Here is an 18,433-nt window from a genome sequence, read left to right as displayed (position 1 = left end):
ATCTGGTGATTGTTGCAAATGAAAAAGCTGACCTCTTCAACAAATTTTTTGCCTCCATATTCCTGAACAGGGACCAGGACATCTCCCCCACTAGAATTGCGGATGGACACAGGGGAGGCACCGCCATGCCTAGGGTCAGAGACAACCTAGTTAGGGAACTTTTGGAGGGGCTGGACATGTTTAAATCAGTAGGTTGAGATGCTCTTTACCTGAGAGTGCTGAAGGAATTGGCAGCGGTCATGGCAGGGCCCCTGGCACAGCTCTGTGAGCACTCCTGGGGCACTGGCCAGGTACCAGAGGATTGGAAAAGCGCCAATGTGGTTCCCATTTACAAGAAGGGGAGAAAGGAGGACCCCAGCAATTATAGGCCAGTCAGTCTTACCTTGGTCCTTGGGAAGACCTTTGAGAAAATTATCAAGGAGCACATCTGCAAGGGCCCAGCAGGGGAGGTAATGCTCAGGGTCAACCAACATGGGTTAATTGAGGGCAGATCCTGCCTGACAAATGTGGTTTCTTTTTATGATCAGGTCACAAAGTCCCTGGACAAGGGCATCAGGGTAGATGTCATCTTCCTGGACTTTAAGAGGGCCTTTGACATGGTTACTGACATTCTCTTAAAAAAACTAGGTGACTGTGGCAGTGATGCCTACACAGTCAGATGGATGGCAAATTGGCTAGATGGTCACACCCAGAGGGTGGTGGTGGATGGGTCATTTTTGACCTGGAGGGATTCAGGCAGTGGAGTCCCCCAGGGCTCAGTCCTGGGGCCTGTACTGTTCAATATCTTTATCAGTGATCTGGATGTGAGTATGGAAAGCATACTGTTCAAATTCACTGACAACACCAAGTTTTGGGGCGAGATGGGCACGCTGGAGGGGAGGGACAGAATCCAGCTATATCTAGACAAATTACAGGGGTGGACAGATGAGAATAGGATGGAATTCAACACAGACAGATGCAAGGTGCTGCATCTAGGGAGAAGGAACCATTAACACACCTATAAGCTGGGGAATACCCTTCTTGTCAACACAGTGGCAGAAAGGGAGCTTAGAGTCATTGTTGACTCCAGGATAAACATGAGCCGCCAATGCGAGGAAGCAGTCAATAAGGCTAACCATACCTTGTCGTGCATCTACACATGCATCACAAGCAGGTCCAGGGAGGTGATCCTTCCCCTTTATGCGGCACTGGTCAGACCACATTTGGAGCACTGCGTTCAGTTGTGGGCACCACACTTCAAAAGAGATGTGGCTAGCATTGATAGGGTCCAGAGGAAGACCACCACATGGTCAAGGGGCAGCGGGGCAAGCCCTACGAAGACAGGCTAGAGGGCCTGAACCTATTCAGCCTCCATAAGAGAAGGCTGAGAGAGGATCTGGTGGCCATTTACAAACTCACCGGCCAGTGGGAATTTGGGGAGGCTCTGTTCCCCCAGGCACCACCTGGGGTTACTAGGAATAATGGCAACAAGCTGTTAGAGAGAAGGTTCAAGCTGGACATCAGGAGACATTACTTTACAGTTAGGGCTGCCAGGCTCTGTAATGGGCTTCCAGGGGAGGTGGTACTCCCTCCTAACTTGGGGGTCTTCAAGAGGAGGCTTGACAGATACTTGACTGGGGTGATGTGACCCCAGCACCCATTCCTGACCAGGGCAGGGGGTCAGACCTAATGAACTGTTTAGGTCCCTTCAGACCCTAAGTACTATGATACTAATAAACCATTAATTGGAAGGAACCACTGACAGGGGAACAAGCTTTCTTAATGCAGGTTGTAAGCACACTGATGTGTGGAGAAGCAGCCTGCTGAACAGATTCATGGCAATGCCAGAGAACCTCTCTGACTTGGAAGGAGTGCAGTGGTGTAGGCATTCCTTCACATGCTTTCCATTTATGTCTGATTATTCATCAGATAACAGCTGTTTTTAATCACAAGCTAGCATTTCTTTTAGAATCAGAAAAGAAAATTAGCTATTCCATTTCTAATCTCATCAGTGAACTACGTCTTCTTTTCTAAACTTCCAGAAGCTCTTTTGCTTTTAATGGGGAAAAAAACCTTACTATAAATGTCTTTTAATGTAAAGAAATGGTTATGCATTAAGGGATAAACAGTTAAACAGCAGCTCAAACTACAGCGTTTGCCAAAGCTCATGTTAGGAAACTCAGCTTCAGGAATTAACTACAAGAAACAAAGATCTGTAGGTTTTATATAGCCCCTAACCCAAATCCTGCTTGCTGCCCTGCTCACGTAAGTAGTCCCACTGGATATTTGGAGATCTTTCCACAGAGCTGAACAGGAGCTCCTATGGGGAGCAGGCACTCTGCAAGTGGGTTGGGGTGCCTGCTCCCCTTAGGAGCCCCTCCTCCAGTTCAAACAATAGTCCTTAACAAACAATAATCCTCGTGCAAAACACCAAAAAAAATAAGCAAAGAAAAACCTTTGGCTTTTCTCTAGAAGGCAGGAGGGGGCCCTTGAGCTCTGGCCCTTCCTGGAAGTGAGCTCTTCTAGGTTCAGTCTGCCTCCTGGCTGCAAACTGCTCCCTCCCCAGCTCAAGGCCCCAGCTCCCTCCCCACTTGGGCTTTTAAATGCCAGCTAATCACTCACAGTTTGGTTTCTACCCTGGGGCTGGTTACCCGATTTAAAGAGCCAGACAATTCTGCTACAGTCTCATAAGCTTAACCTGCCCCTTGTTCTGTCATGTAAAAACTTTAACGTGTTTCTAATGTCAGTTACTGCAGCAATTATTTCCAGACAACTGTATTTTTCTCCCTACTAAATATCTCAGCTAAACACCTGTAAGCCCAACTGGACAAACTAAACGAATGCATTTCCTTTTGAAACAGTGGTGGCCTAGCTTTCCGCTATCGGCACACAGGAGGATTGGGAAGATACCTGCGTGAGGACTGCGGTGTGTTCATCTCCACAGCTTATATAGATCACACCAATGCTCTTCAGGGCAGCTACTGACCAAGGCTTGAAGACTTGCTCTGTTGGAGAAACAAGATTACTGCAACATGTTAAATGCCTTTTTCTTTTTCAAAGCACCAGCTATCTAGTTACTCTGATGGTGCATTCCAGGATCCTGCCCTCTGAAATTTCATTTAATCTAATACATTAAAAATATTTAAAACTTCAGAGTATCTGGGGGATGCTTAAGGCAAAAGTTTAAGATCAGCAGTGCTTTAGTTTCCTCCTATAAATACCGATATATAGCTCCAACTACTGTAAGGGGTACTGAACCTTGTCAGAAATGGAAACATAAGAGGTCTCTGTCATTGCTTTGTAACGGAGGAGAAAAGTTGGGCTGATAATGGGAAAAATTCACAGGCTGAACATAAAATTGAAAGAGGGCTCTGGCGATTGAAAACTGCAGAAATAGCTACCTGGACTGAAAACCAACACACCTCCACATTCTATCAAGTTTATACACACACACACACAGACTAAGGTAATTCCATAGCTTATAAGCAGAATACCATCATATTATTCTGCTGTTTTTATATTTCCACTTTTGAACATAATTTAGTCATCCTTTCTAGTTATGAAAAGATGTAGCGTCTCCACAACTGCTTGACGTGTGGGCCTTTCAGAGGAGCCATGGAAGTGTTTTGGTGAAAGTTGGATGAATTTATTTATTTCATCTTATCTTTTCTTACGTTATTTTTGGTAGCATTACAGTGATGTTGTAGCCACGATGGTCTAGGAATTATGCAAAAGGCAAAGATTTTTTGGGGTGATATCTTTTACTGGACAATCTGCATAGCTGGGATAGTCAGACAAGCTTTTGAATCCAAAGCATTCTTCTTCAGGTGATCTTTGCATTCAAAAGCTTGTCTAACTTTATCCCAACTACATAGTTAGTCCAATAAAAGATATTGCCCCAAAAGATCCTTCCCTTTCTCCTATTATTTTTCTCATATTGCTATTTACATTACTTGATAATTCACTTCTGCAAGAAGTCTTACGCTGTAGGTTATTTGTAAGGAATTCCCTGTGAAAGCTCAATATTACAAATTCTGTTTTGGGGGGGTGGGGGTGGGGGGGCATAACTTTGAAACTGGGTTTTCAGCCTGGATCTGAATGGGATATATGCTTCCAGCAAATATAGTAGAATAATTGCTTCAGGTTTGCTGTTTTGTTGAGTTTTTTGCTAGTAAAGTCACTTGCTAAGAAAAGCATGGAATCCCTTTCCTTCCAGATACAAATTACAAATTGCATGCTCTTTCCTTCACCAAACTCAAATCATGATTCATTCTAGTGAGCAGTCTAGGTCTATTCCAACCTCTTATCACAGGGAAGTATATACAGCAAGTAGAAATCCAAGTTAAGATGGCATCTCCTTGAGAAAAGAAAGGATTGCATTACCTTTGGTGTTGGCCTGGTTTAATCCCAGCTGCCGTGCACTGTTTCTTCCCCATCCATACACAACTCCTGAGAGAGACAGGGCAAAGCTGTGTGCCCCGCCAGCAGCCACTTGTGCCAAAGGGATTCCATTGAGAGATGCAACTTGCTGTGGGCTGGCTTGAGAAGGGAATTCTTTCCCTAGACCCAGCTGGCCATGGCTGTTCTGCCCCCAGGAAAAGACTCTGCCATCTTTATGTAAAAAAAAAAAGTGGCGGGGAAAAGGAGAAGGACAGAGAGAGAGAGAGACATCCACACCTTCAGGTAAGAGTCACACAGACTAGTTCAGTAGTTCTTAACTGGGTTGTCATGAGAGCCTGCCAGTGGTGCCCCCGCTGCTGCCACTGTGAAGTGAAGCTGTTTCACGTGCCTCTGTTTTCAGAAGGCACATCAAAGCCAACCTGAGAAGCGGCCACAACAGAAAGGCACACATGCCTGCATTACGTTATTCAGGCAGGCATGCTATTTTCTGCTGCAGCACATCCTACGTTATTCAAGCAGTTCTGCCTGGTGGCAGTGACTTTGATCTCCAGGCTGCCACTGCCATAAGAGCCAAACCAGAAAGGGCTGCAGCAGGACAACGCACCTACCTGCATGCTGTAATCATAGAAAATTAGGGTTGGGAGGTACTTCAGGAAGTCATCTAGTCCAACCCCCTGCTCAAAGCAGGGCCATCCCAAACTAAACCATCCCAGCCAGGGCTTTGTCGAGCTGGGCCTTAAAAACTTCCAAGGATGAAAATTCCACCACCTCTCTAGGTAACACATTCCAGTGCTTCACCACCCTCCTAGGGAGAAAGTTTTTTTTCCTAATATCCAACCTTAAACATCCCTTGCTGCAACTTCAGACCCTTGCATCTTGTTCTGTCATCTGCCACCACTGAGAACAGTCTAGCTCCATCCTCTTTGCAACCACTTTTTTGCAACCACGTTTCAGGTAGTTGAGGGCTGCTATCAAATCACCCCTCAGTCTTCAATTCTGCAGACTAAATAAGCCTGCAGATAAGCCTGTAATGCAAGCAGGAACACCTTTTGCTGCAGATGCTTGTCAGTTCAGCTCCCACATGCCTTCTGAAAACACAGCTGAGTGGAAAAATTCCACCTGCCCCATGTGTTTCCAGGAGACACAGTCCAGGGTAGGGATGTGAACGATTAAATGATTAATTGTTTAACTAGTAAGATCAGTGATACATTACTGGTTATTGTTTAGCATGGGGTAGGGTGTAGACTAGCAGGGAAGGTGGGGAAGGGAAGCCATGCAGAACCCAAGAGGGAACCAGAAGGCAGCAAGGAGGAAGAGATGGAGGGAGAAGTGAGGAGGAGGTGAGGGGGGACAAGTACCTATAGCTAGGTTTCGTGGACCCTGGTGCAGCTGCTTGCGGCCTCCTTGCTGCCTGCCATGGGCAGCCTGGCTCTAGGCAGCCCCCAGCTGCCTGCCACAGAGCCTGAGCTGCTTGCAGCAAGCAGCAGGGAGCCTCCAAGTAGCTGCAATGAGGTCCACAAAGTCTAGCTATAAGTACTAGTCTTCTCTCCCTGTCCCCTCTTCTCTGCTGCCATACTGATTTACTGTTAAATCAGTATAATTAAAACAGGTTAAATGGATATTTTTTAAATTGGTATTTACATCCCTAGTCCAGGGTTGGCCTGAGAAGGAATGCAGCAAAAGCATGCGCTCCTGCCAGATCAGTTTCCTGATCTGGCTCTAAAGAAGGCACGTGGTGCAATTTCACCTGGCTGTGGTGGCAGTGGCAGTGGAGTGAACAGAATTATAATGATCTAACCTATGAATAACACATTAATTAATAATATAATTCTAATGTTTATATTATACTATTCATAATATAGTTATATTAGTTTTTTAATGGAGTGCCACTACATTTTGAAAAGTTTTGGGAGGGTGCCCTGAACCTAAGGAAGGCTGACAACTAAAGGTGTACCAATATATCAGTCCAATATTGGATCGGCACCGATATAAAAAAAATTGTCTGTATTAGAAATCGGCCCGGAATTTAATTTCGCCGATAAATGCCCATGCATGCACGCAGCCACAGTGCAGCATGTAGGCAAGGAGCACAGCCCAGCAATGTGTAGAGCTGCATGCAGCTGGTAAGGCTGTTGTGGTGGAAGGGGGAAGGAAGGAGTGTGTGTGTGTTGGGGGGGGGCAGATCAACGTTCCCACGGTAAGGAAGGGAGTGGAGCAAGGGTAGGGGCAGCCACTGCCCAGCCGGGCAGGGTAGAGCACGGGATGGAACTGCAGCTCATCCGGGGGGTGCAAGGAGGGGGAAATGTGCCCCTGGTTCTGCATAGGGCAGGGCAGGTGGGCTATAACTGCGGGCTGCAGCTGGGGCTGTGCCGGGATTTTCTTGGTGAGGGCTGGACTCAGCAGGTAGCGGCAGTGATAGGAAGGGGCTACGGGGGGGGGGGCTTCAGCCACCCCAAATTTTGCCATAGCCTCCCCTCCCAGTGCCTCTGCTGCCCACTCGGTGCAGCCCTAGCTCTTCCCAGTGCATGGGTGGAGGTGGAGCATTGAGCCAGAGCTGCCTTCCAGGTGGGCGGCGCCACGCTGTAAGGGGGGCCTATGGCAAAATTTGGGGTGGCTGCAGCCCCCACACCATAGCCCTCCTCCCAGCACTGCCACTGCCCACCCCAGCCCAGCCCCCACTGAGAAGAACGTGGCACAGACAACTCCTGCCCACAGCTTCAGCCTGCCCACCCCTCCCTATGCAGACCCAGGGGCACATGTTTTCCGCCCCACACGCTCTGTTCTGCCTGGCTGGGCAGCCCTCAAAATCTCTATCTGTTCACCCCTACTGACATCCGCTGAATTACTGCAATAAGAGCTATGAAAAAGTAGGATGTTAAGATGAACTAAATGAACTACAAGAGTAAAGTTGTATCACTCAGTCAGGACCCACAGGAGTAAACTGCACCCACATTAACTTCCATATAGTTCCTGAGCTGCTCAGGAGCACCCCAGGTGGCACTTGCCCACTGGCACCCAACCCAGGCGGTCCTGGGGGTCGCTGCAACCACGGGGGGAAGCACCCTTTGCAGCCACAGAGGGAAGCACTGGGCTCCTGCACAGCTCAGGCAGGCTCCAGGAAGAGGGAAAAAAAAGATCAGGCTTGCTGCTTTCTAATTTTTTTCTTCTGTGGAGCTGCTGGGTCTCACAGCCCCTCGGAGGTGTTTTATTTTGCTACACACCGAACCCATTTAAAGCAGAACACGCCACTGAGCATGCAAACAGCAATGGCATTAAAGCAGAATACACCACCAAACATGCAAACAGCAAAACTAATAAAGGGGCGCAAAAGAGCATTTAAGTCCCAATTCAGTTGTGCAGGGGAAGGATTATGGCCTTGCTTTCACCCACTCCCCAGAGTTGGGATTTTGGCAGCAGGGAGGGGTGACACCAAATTTCCCAACCCTTCAGAAGACCTGTGGGCCAGATTCCAAAGCTCCACAGGCTGCATTTAGCTCACAAGCTGGAGGTAGAGCACCCCTGCTCTAAGTAATTTAAAAATAAAATGTTTATTACCTTGTGTTAGTGCAAGTGAGTGATAGTGTCCACAGGTGACCTGTAATACTCTGTGATTCAATAAAACATCTATTTTCCTGCAACAGATCACAGGATAACCAGATTAACTTGGCTTCTAGATAATAGGAAAAACTCAATTATGTTTAAAAAAAATAAAAAGGCTTTATAAGACCTATGAATTTAAATCTGCAGTACCTCCAAGCCTGCTCATTAGCCAGTCAGAGTTTTCTGCATGTAGTTGTTTCACTATTAGATGATAACATGAATATAAGCATAATATTTTTACTTTCTTTATAATGTAATTTGTCCGGTTGTTCAGCTGTCTGATATTCATGCTGAAATAAGCAGGCACTAGCTCATGATATCCCACAAGCATTCACAATGGATTGCTTACTTAACCACAGCAATCTAAGTAGTCTTTTTGACAAGCATTTGATAAACTCTGTAAGCACTACAGCTGGAGGGTACAGCAGCAGCTAGAGTTAAACACTGTCAACATGCTGCCATGCTAAAAGTGTCCCTTCAGTTGCCTGTAGCTCTGCCAAGCTTTCACCCTTAGGGCTTAAGCTTTCTAGGTTCTGGCTTCTGCCCAACTGTGAATATATTTAGGAATACTTAAGTGAATATGATTCTGATATTTAATCTACTGTAAAAAAGTGGGGAAAATAAATATGCTGCGTTTTTACCATCATGAGCCTTATTTTTATCTTTTGAAGAGATCTGGTGTTTTACCAGTTTGGGATAAAATTTTCAAATTTAGTTGAAGACTGGCCATGGGTCTGACTCTTTTGTGATCTGATAAAAATCTATCATGAGCACTTTTACATGTGCTCCAGGGGTGTTGGAGGGGGCGCTTTAATTAGAGCGTCTCAGAGGGCCACTCTAATTAAAGCCCCCCCCCCCCCAAACACACACACTCCTGGAGCATGTGTATAAACACCCTAGGTGCCCACAAGTTTTACAGTACGTGTTTTGGGTCAAATTCAGCACTAACAGGAATGGTAATGTAAATCACACATCACATAAGTGAAGTTACCTTGCTTTGCTGCATACATCCATTCTTCTGATATTCACAGAGGCTGAAAACTTTTAACCTTCAAGGATCACTAATTTGGGTATGCAAATAAGACTGGTATCTCCTGCTTTAACTTGTGACCCAAAAGTCAAGGCACAAATCCTGCTCTGACACAATTCCCATTAACTTGATAAACATTTACTTGAATCTAAGGTAACAATGAATTTAAGACTAGATTAGATTCTTACATGGAAAATTTATAATTCTGTTATAATTTTCTATGTATATAATTTAATTATTGGAGAATTGTCTTTAATTCATCCTCCACCCCCAACTGCTGCAGGAGGCAGGTGATATGGGGAAGTCAACTAATTTGCCCCTGCCCTCACAACACCTCTGTCCCCTGCCTTCTCTCCCTGCAGCCTCCAGTGGTTCAGGCCAGAAGCTGTGGGCCGCTGGTGCATGGCTCTTTGGCACATAGCCAACATAGGCTGTATGTTTCTTCCTCTTCCTGTTACCTCCAAGGTCTCTGGGATTTACAGTCCAGAATTACAGCTGTAGGACTCTGCAGGGTTGCTCATCACTTCCTCTTCCTGCTTCCAGGTGCCTCAGGGATTTGTAGTCTCCAGTTACAGCCAGCAGTAAGTTTGAGTGGGGGAAGAGGTGTTTAACCCGCCCCATTGGCCACAGCCCCCAGCCATGGTTTGTCTGACAGGGAGGGCAGTCCCTATCTTCCCCCCTTCCCCCCACAATCCTTCTTGGTTGGAGCAGATCGTACAGACCAGACCAGGGCTGGAGAGCATGTTGGGATGCTGAGGGACTGTGATTTAACATGAACCAGGAAGGGGTCTGGGACAGAGGGATCTGGGATATAAATCAGTTTGACACAAATCAGTTAAGTCTGATATTACATTCAACCAGGTTTATCTTAAACCAGTTTCAGCCATTTTGGAACTGGTTTATGTGCACTAAACTTCTGTTCTGATACAGGTTTATATGAGTTTCTGATGACTTAAACTGGTTTATATGTAACTTCTGTACCTAGCCCATCAGAAGTACTTTTTTTTTCTTTTCTAAAACCAAATGTTCATGGTGAGGATAGTACAATTCATCATTGCTATGGGGCTCTTTAGCCTGGAAAAGCACAGGCTCAGGGGTGATCTGATGGCTACCTATAAGTTTATCATGGATAAACTTTGTCAGGATCTGGGGGAACAATTGTTCACCAGAGCGCAAGGGATGACAAGGTCAAACAGTTATAAACTCCATCAAGATCATTTCAGGCTGGACATAAGGAAGAATTTCTTTACTGTCCGAGCCTCCAAGGTCTGGAATAGCCTGCCATCAGAGGTGGTTCAAGCACCCACATTGAACGCCTTCAAGAGAAATTTGGATGCTTATCTTGCTGGGATCCTATGACCCCAGCTGACTTGGATGATCTTCTGAGGTACCTTTCAGACCTAATGTCTATGAAATCCACCTCTGCTCCCCCTCCTGCCCCCGCCCTCTGCTGAGAGGCAGGTGGGGGAGCAGAAGCTGCACAGATGGTGGGGAGAAGATAGGAGAAAGAGGCTGCAGGGAACAGATGACAGGGTGCAGAGGTAGTGGGGTCTGGTGCATGGGTGGGGGCTACAACCCTGGGTAGAGGCTACAGCCCAAGCCACAGCAGTTACCTGCTCTGCCATTGCCCTCATACTTGTTTCTAAGATAAGGGGATTTCCCCCCATATTAAATGGAGGGAGGAAATCTCATCTTACAATTGAGTAAATACAGTAAATGGGATCATATTGTGCGGCTGCTATTGACAGCAGCTCCCTGCCAAAACTCAATGGCTCATAAGGTCCCTTCCAGTTCTGCGCTTCTACATTTCTAAGACACTTACTCATATGATATCTGCCTGTATCAGGCCCAGTATTGTCCTATACTCACAAGTTGATAAAATGACTTACAAGTAAGTTTTGTAAGTGCATTTTAAAAAAGTGTAATACGTGAAATCCTCAAGCAATTGTTTCCTCTAGGCATCTTAAATTAAATGAATTGTATGCAGCAGAAAAATCTCTTCCAACCAAGCTACAAGCAATACAGGTTCTATCGTGTTGCTCTAATTGGTAGTTTATGATAATTTTCTCTTTGCATACAATTTCTTTCCCCTTAGATCCACACAAACTTCTCAGGTGTGGAAACTTGTGTGGAGGGCCTCATTTCATGCACACCTTTTTTAAAGACAACTATCAATGATATTAAATACTCTGCAAACTTACCTCCAGAATTCCATCCTAAATTCTCGGTTTTGCCTGTTTAACTGTGACCAATGTTATCCACTGTCAGATTTTAGAGTGGCTTGAGCAATGAGCACAAAAAAAAGGACCATGATGTGGGTCGGAAGTGTTATGCTTAAATGGTTACTTACTTGGGAATAAAACTTTGTTCCTTAAATTCTCCAGTGCCCAGCTGTCCTTCAGACCCAGCTCCCCAGGAAAAAACCTTTCCTTCATTGCTAACAACTAGCGAGTGTTCTTTCCCACAGCTCACACGAGTAATAATCTGTGCTTCCAATGCTTGGACTTGCTCTTTCAGTGGAGACAAAAATACAAGTTACAAAAAGAAAAGTCATGTTAAAAAAACATACCTTCTTACAGCAAAAGATTAGTTATGCGCCTAGAAGAAAAAGAATATTGTGGCAATGTTGGAAGAACTTTACAAGACTTTGATACTACAGAAATATTTAGTGTGATCAGACTAAAATCTTAATTCACCTTTCCCAAGTTTTCTGTTCTTTTTCTGTATTTGTTCATCAGAAATTGTATAGTATTTTTATTTAAAAAGCTAACTTTTCATCTTTGATACCAGAGACAGTTCATCATATGTTCATAATACCCCAAACCATGGCATCCAAGATCTGGTTCCCCAGCAATCCACCAGATGAGCTAGCAGAAAAGCTAATATACAGGAGCAGGAAATTTTCCTGGAAGCCATGATTCTGTAGGAATCCTGCATGTGGTTCATCAAAGCTTCATGGAACTGGATATGTTGCTATGAAACATTTCAGGTCCTGACAAAACCAGGTCTAATCACTCAATTCTCAGTTCTACTTACAAACTAAGATACACATAGAGAGAAGGCCAGGTACCCTGGATTACCGGAATAAAAAAACTTGGAGGTCTGGGGTCTTAAGGTAACACTGATCTGCCCTAAGTCCCAGCAGATTTGAAGAGCTGATCTGAAGTTTATACTACTCTGATACTGTGGTGACTACATGTCGATCTGGTTCCCCCTGCACCAAGTCATCTTAATATGAAACCTTAATTACGAACTGACACTTTACCTACAAACTTGACCACTCAGGCCAATGCCAACTCACTGATGCTCCACTGGATGCTTCCAGGGTTTGTGTTGAAGGAATTTCAACTCATAATCATCTTCAGTTCTTTGAAGAAAACTCACTTCCTATGGTATCATGGAAACAGTGAACATATGAACAAGGGCAGAGAGCTATTTATAACCCATAGTAAACCACAAGACTTTCAGTTTACTGACTAGACAAACTGAAGAGTTTATAATAGGCATTTCAAAACCGTATAAAAAGGTTATTATGGATCCCTGGGGCATGTTTTTAACCCTCCTGTAAATCAGAGAAGTTGACAGCATGTTTGTAAAGGTGAATAGTTTGGTATTACCAATGCAACAGTCCTCAAAAAGGAGGGATCCATGCAGGGATTTACAGTGTATAATCCAATTATACTTCAATAGAAGTGTGCAAGACAGGAGGCAATCTGTAAAAAAGAGATTATCAGCAGCCTTTTTTCTCATTATAGTGCCAAATATGGCTACTATCTCAGCCAAATACAAATTTTCAGGAGACTTTATTTTTATTAAAACTGTAACTCCTCATGCACGTATCTTCCTCAATATCACTAATATGTTTTAGCAGAGAATATATGTGTATACTTTATACCAAAAATCCCAACTGATGTTTTTTGATAAACTTTCTTCGCCTAATGGTTGCTGTTGTATGTGTCCACTTTTCTAACTAAGGGCATATACATTTATACTTCATGTGGTTTCACTAGAATGATTCTGACACCCTGTGGTTTGGATGTTTTTTATCCATAATCATACAGCAAAGTCTATGGTGCCATGCAACTATTGATTTCTCTGCTTTAATCTTTAGGGACACAGCCTTTGGTTAACAGCATAACACTCTCTGCTGAAATATGAGTCATCTTGTCTGCATTATATGAAACTTGACAACATTCCAGCTATAAGACTCTGTGTGTGTGTGGGTGTGTGCGCACGCCCACATATATGTATATGCATTAGGGCTCTGCGAAGCTTCAGTTGCTGATTCGATTCAGAGGAAATTTGGCCAGATTTGGCAGCCAAATTGATTCAAAGCCTCTGAATCAATTCAGAAAAGATTCAGAGAGATTTGGAGATTCGGGCAGTCCCTACTTGCCACTGCAGGGAGCTAGACCTGTACTCTGTGCTGGTAAGTGGTAGGAAAAGTGGGGGCTGGAGGAGAAGGGAGGGGACCCCCCACCAGACTCCATCCCCTGCCTGCTCTCCCAACCCCCAAGACTACCCCCACCCAACTCCCACCCACTCGCTCAGCCCTGTCAATGGATGCCCTGCTCAGCCCCAGCATCCCGGTGCTTTAAAAAAAAAGCCCTGCAATCACTGGCTGCTGCAGCGGCCATCAGGGCCTCTGGGGACTCGTGGCAGAACCCCCCATGCAGCGCAGTGGGGGGCAGCAAGGATCGTTCCCCTGCCCCCCAACCCTTCCACCTGGCAGGGCTTTTTTTTTTTTTTTTTTTTTTTTAAGTACCAGCATGAATCTCCAAATCAGACTCAGCTGAATAGATTTGGGACAGTGATTTGAATCATCGAATCAAATCACTGTCCTCCAAATTGGGCAAATCCGAATCGAAAGCAAATACTAGCCACTTTGCACAGGCCTAATATGCATGACAGTGTTAAATGCTCTTGTCATCTGATATTATTTCAAGTTGGTGAAAGCCATGTGGAGCATAAACATATATGCCCTTACTCAGAAAAATGCATGCATACAACAGCAAGTATTAAGCAAAGAAAGCTCACACACACACACATACACACATATACAGATATATATATAAAGAAAAAGCTTTCTTTGCTTAAAGCTCATATATCTATATAAATATAGATACATATGAAAGCAAAGAAAACAAAGAAAGCAAAGGTAGACAGAAATATCTATCGATTGATATATGAGCTTTCTTTGCTTAATGCTTACTGTTGTGTCTGTGCTTTTTTAATTAAGAGTCTGTGTGTGTGTGTGTGTGTGTGTGCGTGTATAGTATAGGGGTGTAGGTTGTAGCTGTACTGGTTGACATAGGCAGGCAAGGTTCTTTCAGTTTAAATCTTCACTGACTGCCTATCTTGCATGAATACCAGCTCAGTCTCTGGCTTCTTTACTATTCATTCCATCCAGGAAGAGCACACACCAACTACAGAGACTTCCTCAGCCTGATGAAGGGTTTTTAAACCTGAAAGCTTGCTAAATTTTTTTCCCAACTTTTAAGTTGGTATAATAAGAGATATCAGATTCACCCGACGAACCTTGTATGCATATATACTATAGTATATACTCTGTGTGTGTGTGTGTGTGTGTGTGTGTGTGTGTGTGTGTGTGTGTGTGTGTGTGTGTGTATTATTCTAATGTTATAAAAGCCTACGCCTGTTTGTCTGTAACGCTTTATTCCCGCTCCGATTGGCTGATGGAAACAGCCGGAGTGCTCCAAGTGTTGGGGAGTGCCGCCATGATTCCAAAGCTGTGCTGAGGACCGGACAAAGGGTGGGGGACCTGAGGCAAGGCTCCCCCATCCTGCTCCCTGCAAGGGGGAGGGGGAGCAGGGGCCAGCAGTGCAGAACAGCAGCAGAACAGCGGCAGCATGGGGCGTTAGGTGGTGGTACTACATCCCAGGCCCCTCCCGTCATTCTTGACGGGCAATTGGCTAGCATGTGTGTGTGTGTGTGTGTATTATGTACACACACAGTACATGTTGGAATACATTCAGGGAAGAAAAAGAAGGAGATAATATGATGGGGCAGATTTAATACAGAGCCCCATTCAGAGTTTTTGTGAGACTATAGTTAGGGGTGGATCCATCCTTTCCCAGGTCGGACTACACCTCTGTGCCTGTGCTGGGGAGAAGAGGAGTGATCAACAGACACAGGCAAGAAAGACAACAGCAGACGCAGAGTTTTGAGCCTCAGCAGATGACTGAGACAGGCAACAGAAAAAGAAAAAGAAACTGAAAGTAGCAGGGCCCTGGAAAGAAGCCAGCTGCTGAAAACCCTGGAGCCTGGGAAGCTGAAACCTGCAGCCCAGGCAGTAATCGAAACTCATCAGTGCAGCACCAACAGCAGCAGCAGCAGATTCTTCTGTCCCTTCCCTTCCTGGGCAGATGCAAAAAGAGAGAGGAAACAAACCAAAACAGTGGGGGAAAAAAACAGAACAGAAAAAAAATCTCAACCTGAGCCCTCCTCATTTGCAGCTACTGAATGTGGGTCCATACATCTGCTTTTAGTGACTGCCCCTGTGCTTTGTACAGAGCTCCAGGGTGATGACACATCCCCCTCCCAAAATAATAAAATCAGTCTGATAGCTGGCTGGTGGGCAAACCTGGCAAAGGAGTTTTAAGAAAAAAAAAAAAAAAGGCCACCTGTGACCCCGCCCCGGGCATTGGGTCTGGGAAAGCCTGTGCTGTTCTATGTGCCTGGCACTTCCTTTGCCTGTACAGCTGTGTCTGGATACCCAGAGCCTGGGAAAACAATCCCAGCTGTGCCCCCTCTGGGCAGCGCCACCCCGCTGGCACATCAGCAGCACTAGTGGGGACCCCAGCTTCCAGAAAGATACCCATCTCCTGTATATCCAGTTCCTGGAACATCTGGCATATATTGAAATGATATGTCCTCCTGCCCCCACGGGTTTGTTTTTTTCATAACTCAAACTAGGTGAATAGTTTCAGTTGACCAGACTTTTTGTGTGTCATTTTAGTAGAGAACAGAAGAGAGCCAACCCTTCACTTCAGAAGAGGCTGTTGGTTGTAGCCCTGTTGATCTAAGGCAGCAGTTCCCAATCTGAGGTACATGTACCACCAGTGTCAAGCAGACAACCTGTCAGTGGTACACATTAAGAGATTGAGTATAATGACTATATGACAAAAATTTGCTGGTGATATTTAAGGCTGAACTGAAAAAATTTGCTGGCGATACTTCAGGAGGTATCATTTTAAGTTGGTGGTGTGCAATCTGCCAGAGTTTGGGAACCAACCGCTGGTCTCAGGACACAGGCAGGCCAGGTTCCTCGGGTAGATGTGGCCTCGTTTATTAGACCAACTAAATAGTTGGAGGAAGTTCTTTGCAAGCTCTCGGGCACAAACACTACCCAAACAAACAAAAATAAAAGCAATCTCCCAACGCCTGGAGAAGCCCAAAAGCTCACCGAGGACTTTTCCCAACCATTTAGTGGGTCTGGTTAATAAAAGATGTCACCTGCTTTAGAAGAGAATGAAATCATCCTCACGAGGGATGTCTGGGGCTGGATCCGCACAGAGCTGCTGCTCCCAGGCCGGGGGGAAGAGCCCGCACCCAAGGGCGGCAGCCGCCGCAGGAGCCCGCGAGCCCCTCCCGCCGTGCCCGCTCACCTGGCGCGTAGCTGCGGGCCGGGGGCGGCCGCCTGCCCAGCTGCCCGCGGTCATTGTCCCCGCAGGCCCACACGGTGCCCCCCGGGCGCAGCAGCAGCGTGTGTCGCTCCCCGCACGCCGCCTCCCGCAGCGCCGGCCCCGGGCGGCACGACACGGCCGCCGCCGCCGCCGCCGGCCCCAGCCCCAGCTGCCCGCACGAGCCCGCGCCCCAGCAGCGCGACATGTCGCTCGGCCTGGCCCTGGCCCCGGCCCTGCCCGCGGTGCGGGCGGCAGAAATGGGCCGGCTCTAGCCTGGCACCAGGGACGCGGCCACAAGGGCGGGGATCCCTTTCTCCTTTGCTCTGAGCTGCGTTCATTGAGGCTGGAGGAGGGACTGAAGGCGGGGGCACGGTTCACTGCAGCTTCACCTGCCTGCATGCCAGAAGAGCAGATGGCAGAAGTTGGTATGTGATGGTTGCCAGAGGAGCGAAGAGAGAACTACCTGAAGGGGGCTGCAGGGAGGCTGGAGCCGGGCTGTTCTCAGTGGTGACAGATGACAGAACAAGGAGCAACGCTTTCAAGTTTGCAGCAAGGGAAGTGTAGGTTAGAGATGAGGAAAAACTTCAGTATTGCCAACTCTCGTGATTTTTGGCATTGCTCTTAAAGTCTGCACTTCAGGAGCTTGAAAAACTTAGATAGTTAGATAGCCAGCTCTTTCTTCTACCTATCTAGATAAAAGAGCTAAGTTTTGCACATTCCTGAAGCATAGACTTTAAGAACAATGCCAAAAATCATGAGAGTTGGCAACACTGAAACTTTCTCCCTGGAAGAGTGGTAAAACCTGGAACAGGTTACCCAGAGAGCCCCAGAAAATGTCGAGCAACACCACACTCATCTGCATCTCATTATGAAATGAATGTAAATCTCCCTCAGCTGTGCTTGTCTACACTGTCTGTTGCACACTTCCAACTCAGATGAGTCTTTCCACAGGCTGGACCTACCTGCAAGTAAGGAATGTCTACACCACCAGTGGGTAAAGCAGATTAAAAAAGGAGTCGGAGTGTGACATTACATACAACTAGCAGAATAGGCAGATTGACACAATGCATATTTTTGTGTGATGGCATAGGGCAGGGGGAAGAGCATGGAGAGAAGGGAAATGGAGGGATCTAAAAAGAGTCTACATAAAGATCCAGATGCAGACAAATGTGTGTGTGTGCGTGCCACTTGCACATACTAAATATGGAGCTATATAGTGGAAAGCATCAATAGGCACTGACAGAGCCAGTCTGTTTCCTGTGGAGTCTGGCTGTGAGGTAGGATCCAGAAGTGTCTGTCATTTCCCCTGATGAGAGGGAGAGCTGGAAACAGTAGGATCTTTCCTTCTTTGGCCTGTGGAGGGAAGAGAGCAGTGGAAAGGGAAACGCATCTTTCTAGAAAGGAAGAGGCAGACAGGGCCTCCCTCTATCAACAGGGCCTGGTGCTGCTCCACCAGACATAAATAGCTCAGCACAAACTGACTAACCAAAGCCCTTGGTCTGCAAGCACACTATTAACTCTGGCTTCAGTGAGACAACTCACATGTACTTTTATAGCATTAGCAGGATGAAGGTATTACTAACTATACAGGGCAAATGGTGACACTGACTATAGCTTAACAGGCTACTGAATGCATAAATTGAGAAAAATGCAGTAAATACATCTTTCTCAAAATCTCTTTCAGTTAACAGCATTTTTATGTATTTTGCAACAGCATTAGAAAAATATTCTGAACAGCAGTATGATATTAAAATTGGTGGTCTCTTAAAAGAAAGGA

At 45.9% G+C, this 18,433-nt stretch overlaps 1 protein-coding gene across 1 annotated transcript in view; it reads right to left on the bottom strand.

Moving 5' to 3' along the window:
- Positions 1-16,960, bottom strand: part of LOC149870891 (putative E3 ISG15--protein ligase HERC6) — a 51,927-nt gene extending 34,967 nt beyond the window's left edge. The window contains exons 1-5 of the mRNA XM_090037056.1: positions 16,639-16,960; positions 11,361-11,520; positions 7,936-8,012; positions 4,363-4,590; positions 2,890-2,984 (exon numbers count right to left, since the gene is read on the bottom strand). Of these exons, the coding sequence (XP_089893182.1) occupies positions 2,890-2,984; positions 4,363-4,590; positions 7,936-8,012; positions 11,361-11,520; positions 16,639-16,861 (783 nt within the window). The 5' untranslated portion in view covers positions 16,862-16,960. The remainder of the gene's footprint in view (positions 1-2,889; positions 2,985-4,362; positions 4,591-7,935; positions 8,013-11,360; positions 11,521-16,638) is intronic.
- Positions 16,961-18,433: the final 1,473 nt, after the last annotated feature.

The sequence above is a fragment of the Crocodylus siamensis genome, chromosome 2 (genome assembly GCF_052110815.1).
Source record: "Crocodylus siamensis isolate JL-2025a chromosome 2, ASM5211081v1, whole genome shotgun sequence".
Classification (NCBI taxonomy): Eukaryota; Metazoa; Chordata; order Crocodylia; family Crocodylidae; genus Crocodylus; species Crocodylus siamensis.
Note: the sequence above shows the minus strand (reverse complement) of the source record. Positions and strands in the feature narration are given on the sequence as shown.